The following is a 9,675-nucleotide window of genomic DNA, read 5'->3' as shown; positions in this document are numbered from 1 at the left end:
TTTGAGTACTCAGGGAATGGATGTGGAGGGACATCTCCATCTAATATATGAAGTCTCAGACAGCAAAGTGGCCATTCTGATACTAGGATTTTTAACCACAGAAAGAAGAAAGAAAAAAAAAAAAGGGAAAAAAAATTAAATGAGGCTTGAAACAAGCAGAAAAGAAAAAAACATGGTGTATATTTGGTAGGTTTAAGACAACCTACAACAGTGAAACAATGGGCTATATATGCATATATAGACCTCGTAGGCACCATCATCAGTATGAGCCAACTATATTTAAACTTGATTCAGGCCACGTTCAGACATAAGCTCTTATTTACAAATATTTAAATTAAATACAACCTGAAGAGTGTTTTGTTACATACATATATATAAAAGAAAAAGAAACTATACAACTCAGAGCAGTGTGTTTGAAATAATTACATTTCCAGTGAGGCTCTGGGGAAGCACTGGTGGTGGTCAAGTTTTTATGACTCCTTCCAGAAAATCCTTCTCTATCATCTCTTCAATTTTTTGCCTGGCTTTGCTGGAGAATGCTTTGTGGTTCTCCAGTTTCATGTCTTTGTTTGGGAAGGAGTTTGAGTAGAGGACAGGGCTCCCTGAGTGGCCTCCGCACCGGCTTGTGACTTTGCTGTTGAAGACTTGGCTGAGGATGTTGAAGAAGGGCAGAAGCTGCTCCATGCTTCGCATTGTGCAGAGGGTGAGTAACAAGTGCCCCGGCTCCCAGCCCAGTGTCCTCCCCGAACTGTCTTCCTCTGGATTCTTCTGCAGAAACAAAAGGGGAGCTGTTACTAACAGGTGAAGTCTCTCATGTGAGAAATGGATACAAATGCCAACATCAAGTCTATGTTCCAGACGATGAAAATCACTGCTGCTGAGGCCTTTTATTACCATTTAACTCTTTGTAGTAGTTTTCAACTAGATTGCAGAGGTGACTTTAGTTTAAATGATCTGTGACAAAAATAAGTCATATAAAAGATGAGGATTTCCAGACTCAGAGCTTTTCATACACTTTATTTTATTGATGATACATTAACTTATTGCCTAAATTTGACCCTGGTTATAGGGTTCAAGAGTGAATAATTACTGTCAATACACAGGAGAAATGAGGGGTTGGGCTAGACACAGGAGGGAAGCTGGACCTTGAGTGACATGCCCCAGGCTAGTCCAGTTCTGCTTTTTAGTTAGTGTGCTGCATCTGTGCAAGACACACAGTTCTTGCTGATGACAGGGTAAACTTTTCTTTTTCAGCCAGGAAGTCAAATGATAATGTATGTCAAAACCGTCCACTATTTAATACCAACGCCAATAATTACTGTCTAGTAAGATATAGAGCTACTTTAAGATGGATGTGGCAACACAAGCTTAGAATCCTAGTAACTTGGGAGGACTCTGAGTTCAAGATACAAGATCCTGTCTCAAAAACTGTGAGAAACTGGATTCTTAGCTGCTCCATGAACTCAACTAAGTGACAACAGCTGTGAGTAATCTCCCACAGAAAGGGCTGAGTGAACTGAAGGTGTTATCACTTGCAAAATTACACACTACAGCACAAGGAGAAAAAAATGAAAGTAGGAAAACAGGAAGGACAACTAAGCGTGTCATTTACAAATGGTGTTCTCTCTTCTAAGTTTGGATGTTACTAAGAAATTGATTTTATCTGGTATTTTATTATTAGTTTCCTAATGTGATCCCAAGGTTGGTTATTTATTATGTTAGGGATAAAACTTGGGCCTTGTGGATGTTAAAAGCATTTTACCACTGAGCTACCCCATCAGTCCTATTTGCTTTAAAATCTAAGGGAAAACAGATACATTACAGTAAAAAATGCCATGTGTAAGCAAGAAAAGACTTAAAAATGGGAAATAGCTGTCATCTAGTTTATTAGCAATGATTTAGCCTCCAATCTAGATTAAAGGATAAACAGGGACTTTCATATCATTAAATGCCATCAAACAGTTCCTAGCGCCCCCCTCCCCCCAAATCAAACTGTAATTAAATGTTAAGCAAAGGGTGGATGAAGATAAATTTATCCTGAAGGGAAGTAAATGCTGCTTATACCTTCGATAGCTTATTTTGAAATATAAGAGAATCATGGTATTATTTTTCATATTTCTATGGAGATTTTTCATGAAAGAGGGATCCCCTGCCTTGGCCTTGAGCTCTTAGCCAAGAAAAGCACATGTGTTTCAGTGTTGTTGTTTTTTTGTTTGTTTGTTTTGTTTTTTTTCCTGTCCTCATGCACCCATCCTAAATAACCAAACATCTCCAGACAAACACTTTCTCCTTTGACTGCACAAGTCTATAAATGGAGTGCAGCTTCCTTCCTGTTTACCTCTCTTGTAGCTTTTGCTGCCATATTACAAGCACCAATAGCCACCCTCACCTGATGCTTGGCCATCTCCATTCCCTCCAAAATCTTAAAGTCCTCCTCGTCCTGTGGAAGGAAAGAGAACTCATAGCCTTTGTTCCAGTGAAAAGTCTGCTTGGCCATGAAGGCCTTGTTTAAAGAATCTGGATGGGAAGACACTTCCAGTGCAAGCAGCTGTCTATCTGTGGGTTAGTTTCTAGGCAAAGGGCTTGGGCCTAGAGACCCATGAATGTTCACTGCATCTGGATTCATGATTTCCCCCCAACATTCTGTGACAGAAAAGTGAAAGTTCTGTTCTGGATCAGGCTTTGGTCCACAACTTTGTCCTTTCACTTGGCTCCTAAAGAAGCAAGTTCCTCATATCCTGTAAGTAAAGCTTCTAATCACTTTCTTCCCTTTTGCTCTGTAGAGAATCAAATACAGCTTCATTGCTGTAAGACAAAATGCGTGAGCACATGCGGACTGGTCTCAGAGTCGACCTGATCAACCTCCTGAACTAAAGAGATGATGGATGTGATTAACAAAGGCCCAGTGAAGAACAAGCCATTTCCTTACCATTCCACTCAGGGCAGAGATTGGCAGGTTACCCTGATGTTTAGTTTGAAAAGACGCAGGGCACACTCTAAACCACAGCATTTACCTTCCTACCCCTTATGGGATGGGTTCCTGGGAATTCTCATTTTCTCCTTGATTTCCACCACATAATATAGTTTTTTAAAACATTTGTATTTTTGAGTCTCTTTACTACCTTTCGAATAGTCACATTTTAGTAGACTTAATTCTTAACGGTGTTTTTAAAACTGCAGGGAGTGTTAGTAGTGGAGGGGATATACAAAATTTGAGACATGGTATAACAAGAGCTATAGAAAGAGGAAATATTGTAAGTACTGTTTTGAAAAAAATCTTTTGATTGAGTAAGAGTGGTGCTACCTCAAATCATCAGATGTATCTCTAGGTTATAATTTAGGAAAGTGAAAAAGATTCCGCTTAGTCATATTTTAGCCATGTACTTTATGTTGCATAGAAAAAGAATGACTCTTTATTATCACTAAAGTCTATCTGGATAATTCAGTTTTGGTGAGGTATTTTTGTCAAGTTTACTAAAACTTAAAAACATGTGATCTCTTCATCTTCTGATTGTTCCTTTGTGAGACCAACATGACAGACCTGTTCTGCAAACCCCATTAGTACTACTGTTCTCTCAATCAGTTCACATCTAATCTTCAACATGGCATCAGATTAACTACTCTGGACATTGTTCAACTCAGCTTTGTCATAAGAACTTTCACGACTACTTTCAAGCACTGGTTCCAAAGTTTTCACTCATTTTGAAAAGAAGAAATTGACAAGTAATGTTATGAAGATGAGTATTATAAACATGTTTCTTAAAAATAAAAGGTGTTTTTAAAAGTTCATGAATCTTTAAAACCAAGAACTTATTTTCCAAATATCTCAACTTGATAATGCCCTTAGTTTTCCAAGAAACACTTAATCTAATGAATGCAGCATTATTATAATATAGCACAGTTAAAGAACACACAATAAAACATAGAACATGCAATAACATAGAACCCTCCTAAACTTTAGTACCTTTGTCCTTTTCCGAAGAAGTTTTGCAAGTCGAACAACATACGGCTTAAATTCTCTCTGATGTATGCCCTGTCTTCTGACCTCCAAGCCTGAGTCATCTGAAGCTTCAGGTATAAAGGCCCATCGGTACCTACCAGTGCAAAGACACTGATATTAGTAAGAAAAACACTGTGCCATTGAAGATAAGCCACATAATTTAGTACAAAGAACAATAACCAACACATGCAAACTAAATCAAAAAGCACTGTCATTCACCTGGAGTTTGTGTTACCAGTAAAAGTAGAATTTACCATATCAAGCTGGGCAGTGGTGGCTCATCCTTTTAATTCTAGCACTTGGGAGGCAAAGGCAGGTGAATCTCTGTGTTAGAGGCCAGCCTGGTTTACGGAATGAGTTCCTGGACAGCCAGGGTTATACAGAGAAACTCTTGTCTTGAAAAACCAAAAGGAAAAAAAATACCACCATTTCGGAGCAGTAAGGTAGTAGGACAACTTGCAAAGTGCTCAGAACTGTTTTATCCATGAGAAAAATGAGTATTAAAAACATTTTCTCTTGACCTACTAGACCAAGTATTTTTCAGATTGTGTTGCTGCAGTAACTGCCTCAAGTTTGCAACCCTCCCACCTCAGCCTCCTCCTAGTAGGCAGAAAGCTCAAAAGGAAACTGCTTTTGTACAGTTGATTGTATTTTAACATGTGAAAGTACATCAAGAGGAAGACTTTCCCATCATGGGAACCATCAGTGTTGCTAGACTCTTGACTGTGTCCTTCTGTAGAGTCCATGCATAGAAAAGCACATACTCAACCTTCTCTCTAAAAAAAGACAGTAATTCACATAAGGGCTGTGGATGTAACAGCTTAGGGGTAGAGTGCTTGCCTGGCAGGAAGAGCTTGGACTCCATCCCCAGCATTAAGACAGCCCCACCAAAAGTAAAAGTAGGCACAATTGCTGTTTAAAGTATCTTGGAGCTTTTTAGTTTTTTGACTTTTTTCAAAGAAGTCAAAACACACAGCCAAAACAAACTTCCTAAAATGCAAGCTTAATAATATCACTTAATCCATTAAAAGCTTCAGTGGCAAAAAGAATCAATGAGACAAAGTTTCTTCAGAAAAATCAATAAGATAGACAAACCTTTATCTAAACTAACCAAAAGGCAGAGAGTGGATATTCAAATTAACAAGGTCAGAAATGAAAAGGGAAATAACAACAGAGGGAATCCAGAGAATTACCAGGTCATACTTCAAAAACCTGTACTCCACTAAATTAGAATTAAGTCTCCACACCAAAATAAGGCCAGGACCAGAGGGTTTCCGTGCAGAATTCTACCAGAATTTCAGAGAAGAACTAAATATCAGTACTCCTCAAATTGTTACAACGAAAGGAACATTACCAAACAATTTTTACGAGGCTACACTTACACTGATACCCAAAGCACACAAAGTGCCGCTTGAAAGGGGCAACTGGCATTAGTGGCATCACAGTATTCTAGGCCACACTGATACTCTTACTTACATTGCTTTACACAGCTGAGGCCCTTTCTAGCCTCTTCTCTCAACACCTCAGACAGGTCAGCTCTGGTTCTGCCACTGTCATGGTGAGCCTCTCTAACCCTAAACTGCCTCTATTTTAACCCCCTTTTTGGTATGGCTAGAACCTCAAAGCTGGCAGCTGTCTGTTGTATGGCACACAGCAACTTGTACGTACGCTATCACCATAACATCCTTCAAGTGCTGGGCTCTGTCCCCTCCACTAAGCTTGTGCCTTCTGGGTCTGTATCCCACCCCACTGCCCCATATCCAGGAGGCACTCTAGTTTTTAAGTGAGTAGTCTGGAAAACATATCCACAGCAACCACTCACTGCTAGTAACCATGCTGCCCTACTCCTTCCAGTACAGTAAGAGCTTAATGAAAATTAGGAATACTTTGGTTTACACAAAGAATTTTAGTGTTGGGCATCAGTGACCAAAGCAAATGTATTTCCAAAAACATCCATTTAATATTCTTGCTTTTACTTACATCTGAAACTGAGGGAGATTTTCTGAGGGCAATGCCAGAGCCAAATCCAAAAACTTGCAAGCAGAAAGATAGAGGTTTAACCACCTCTGGCTGTTGTAGGACGTGGAGAAGCCATTACCTCCAGTATAGGTTGTCTCCAGACCAGCCGCAGATGGCCCTGATGTCCTGTAAGCAGACAGTGCTGTCAGTAGCAGGGCCTTTGGCTCACAGGGCTCCTGGAAATACTAAAGCACCAGCTTGTCTCTCCCATAGCCATACTGATGAATAGTGACCACGACTAAACTGTATTTTGAAAATTTTCCTTTTGTTCTTTAAATTTTAAGAATATAAACACAGTACAAATTTCCATTACAGTTAAGAAACACAAAAGTGAAAAGTGGATAATCAAATCTTACTACTCAACTGCTTTCTGTAGGGAGTGGGGGGCTTTCTATAATAATAAACATATTGTTAGAGACTCAATAAAAATGTAGCACCAAAGAGTTAAGAATATTCAACACTAGGTCTTTGGTATGTGCCTGCATATTCATGCCCATATATACATATGTGTGTACATGAAGGCCAGAGGTCAACTTTGGGTGTCTTCAAGCACTATATATTGTGTTCTATGAGACAGGGTTTCTCATTAGCCTGGAGCTTACCAAGTAGGCTAGCTTGGCTGGACAGTAAGTCTTAGTGGTCAGCTTTGTCTACTTCCTCAGAGTGGATGGCAAGTGCATGTACCACTTCTACCCATCTCTTTCTGCTTTTACTTTCTGTGGATGAGTATTTGCCTCCAAGTATATATACATACCATATGCATATCTGGTGTTTGCAGGAGTCAAAAGAGGGCATTGGATCCCCTGGAACTGGAGTTACAGATGGTTGTGAACTGCCACATGGGTGCTGGGAACTGAACCCTGGTCTTCTACAGGAGCAGCAAAAGTTAACTGCTCAGCCATCTCCCCAGTTCCCACACTTAGACTCTTTACATGTATTCTGGGATAACCCTCAGGTCCTTCTACTCATATGGTAAGCATTACAAACTAGCTAGCTACCAAGATAGAGACATGATTCCTAAAGAAAAATTATAATTTATAAAACTGAACAATAATTCTTACAGAATTGAAAATATATACATACTAGTAAACTTCTAAAAAGAATAAAACTATTATATAATTGACAGGAACATTCTGGAAGATCTAGATATATGGATTATCTTGGTCACAGGTTACCTGCCATAATTTTTTTTTTTTTAAATCTATTTCAAGTCTCAGGAACTATATCTGAACTACTAAAATTAATATGACTCATATAGTTGAAACAATAGTGAGTTGTATTAAGCAGAATCTTTGTATAGAGGCTGAAGGCCATGAATGCTGATAATTTAGCCTATCATGTCTCCTGACTAAATAAAATATATTCAAACATGAATAATGGGAGTATTCATTTTTAAAAGATTTTTTATTTTATGTGTATGGGAGTTTTGCCTATATTTCAATGTGTGCACCATGTCAGAGCCCCTGGAACTAGAGGAACAGACTGTTGTGAGCTGCCAGGTGGGTGATGGGATTGAACCCAGGTCCTCTAAAAGACTTGCCAATGTTCTTCACCAATGAGCCATTTCTCTAGCCCCAAATAATGAAAGTTTAGATAGTGGGGTATCTGAACTCTCCTGAGGAACATAGAGACACAAATGCACACATTACCGTGAAATATCTTCATCAGCAGTAAGCTCCTGCTCCATCAGTAAGAACACCTGCACCTGGAGACCAAGAAGGAAATGTTCACTTTCAAGTGGAAATTTCATTTTTCAACATGGGACAAGTGGGGTTTGGGAGGGTTTACTTTAAGAAGTCATCACCACAATCTTTGAAGTAAGTTTAACTGGGATGACTGCTTTGCTGGAAGAGTGAGTATATGCCTTGCATCAGTCCCTAACAATCCAGTTCAACTGTTCCTCACTAGAAGTATCCCAGCAGTGGGGCACTGGATCTGTTGGCTATGACAAAGCCAATAACGTGTCAAAGAGACCACGCAGTAAACTGCATGAGTAAGTAGGGGCTCAAAGGCAGCTATCTGTTTGCACTGCACAATTTGAGGCTTAAGCTACTTAACAGTAAAAGCTTTTAATTAGTAGTAAAAGCTACTTTTGCTATTTTCAACTTTAAAAATTGTCATGAACTGATAAAATTGAGTTTAGTCCTTAAGATTAGTTTTTACCTAAAAAGCACAGAGAAATTAATCACACTGTCACAGTTTATAACTTTATAAATTAAAATGAACTCACAAGTTCTGTGATCATGGTAGGCCAGAGAGAGGTAAGGTGTTGTGGAGACATTCTTAAAAGTAATACTCTGAAAAACAGGAACACTTGAGAGTGAAGGGTCGGCACCTGGGGCAAACGGAGACTCTCAACCAACCTCTCTGAAAGAAAAGCAGCATAGTTTCAATGCCTAAGTAAACCAATCATTTTAAAACTTGATGTCTAGTCTAGACAGAAAAAATTCTGATGTAGGCTGCTACTTTGATTAGAGGTTTGAAATGTAAATAAAAATCAAGTATTTCCTTATTAGATGTAGTGGGTTCTATCATATAGCAAATGAAAGTTTCGAATTCTCTATGGACAGGATAAGAAAGTGGTTCTGGTCCATGAACTACATTTTGAGTAAAGAATGTAGACATAAAGGAGCCAGGCATGGGATCCTAGCACTTGGGAGGTGGATACTGCAAGATTATGAGCTGGAAGTCAGCATGGACTATAGAAGGAGACTTGGTCTCAAGACAAATCCAATGTTAAAACAACCAACCCAGCAAACAACCAACCCAAATGCTCACAGAAGAGTGTAACTGTTCTATATTTGAAATGAGGTATACAGGGCTATGGGACAGAACCGCTTTCACATGAGCTCTTGAGGTTAGAGGCTGCACAGCACTCCCTGAGTTGGGCAGTCATAGTTTGGTTATAGGTAAAGCCTGGAAAGGTAAACATTTTTATTAAAACAGACAATTATTATTAGTTGTGTTAGGGTTTGTATTTCCTTTGCAAAATGTTTCTACCAAAACTTGTCCATGAACTTACAGAATGCCTTATCTTATCAACTGTCTTGGCTTCCTATTGCTTCTGTCCAATGAGCTAATGGCACAGCCAAAGAAGTGAGGTGGTAGGCTCACAATCATGGGGAGAATGGTAGAATGACCATCTCAAGATACAGTACAGTGCCAAGTAGGAGACAGTAGGCTGGAGAACAGGGCAGGTTTCTCCTTTATATGCTCTGAATAAGTATCCAATACATAGTTCTGTTTTCTCCATTGCCAGGATTATTGAGTCTGGGGGATCAATGACAGAAATGGAAATACTACTACTCAGAGTTATGTCTTGTCACTCACTAGCAAAAATTTTGCTTCTTCCTCCACCCCTGATCATATGTTGTTGGCCCAGAAGTATTGCTTCCTATGGGGAAAGTGCTCTAAATGGAGGTACAACCAGTGCATTGAACAGGACACAAGGCTTCTACATGGTTACTTTCTAATGGCGCTGATTCAACAGGCTTAGAAAAAGAGTTCTATTTGAGCAGGACTGACTGGTCATCTAGACTATTAAAGAGAAATGGGACTGTTTCTCCAAAATGGAGGTAAGGGAGAACATTTCTGGACTGCAAGTGATCCAATAGGGTGTCTCAGATTGTTAGCAGGCCCTACTTACCACTAAAGTC

At 39.3% G+C, this 9,675-nt stretch overlaps 1 protein-coding gene across 3 annotated transcripts in view; it reads right to left on the bottom strand.

Annotated features, from left to right (window-relative positions):
* Positions 1–163: 163 nt before the first annotated feature.
* Dop1a (DOP1 leucine zipper like protein A) overlaps positions 164–9,675 on the bottom strand; it is an 88,960-nt gene continuing 79,448 nt past the window's right edge. Inside the window, exons 33-38 of one of the 3 annotated variants that reach the window (XM_027411011.2) lie at positions 8,250–8,386; positions 7,669–7,724; positions 5,981–6,145; positions 3,965–4,094; positions 2,390–2,440; positions 164–768 (exon numbers count right to left, since the gene is read on the bottom strand). In XM_027411011.2, coding sequence (XP_027266812.1) covers positions 463–768; positions 2,390–2,440; positions 3,965–4,094; positions 5,981–6,145; positions 7,669–7,724; positions 8,250–8,386 — 845 coding nt within the window. In that variant the 3' untranslated portion in view covers positions 164–462. The remainder of the gene's footprint in view (positions 769–2,389; positions 2,441–3,964; positions 4,095–5,980; positions 6,146–7,668; positions 7,725–8,249; positions 8,387–9,675) is intronic. The other 2 variants (XM_035443833.1, XM_027411013.2) reach the window with 2 other exon arrangements.

Source organism: Cricetulus griseus, chromosome 4 (assembly GCF_003668045.3).
Source record: "Cricetulus griseus strain 17A/GY chromosome 4, alternate assembly CriGri-PICRH-1.0, whole genome shotgun sequence".
NCBI lineage: Eukaryota > Metazoa > Chordata > Mammalia > Rodentia > Cricetidae > Cricetulus > Cricetulus griseus.
Note: the sequence above shows the minus strand (reverse complement) of the source record. Positions and strands in the feature narration are given on the sequence as shown.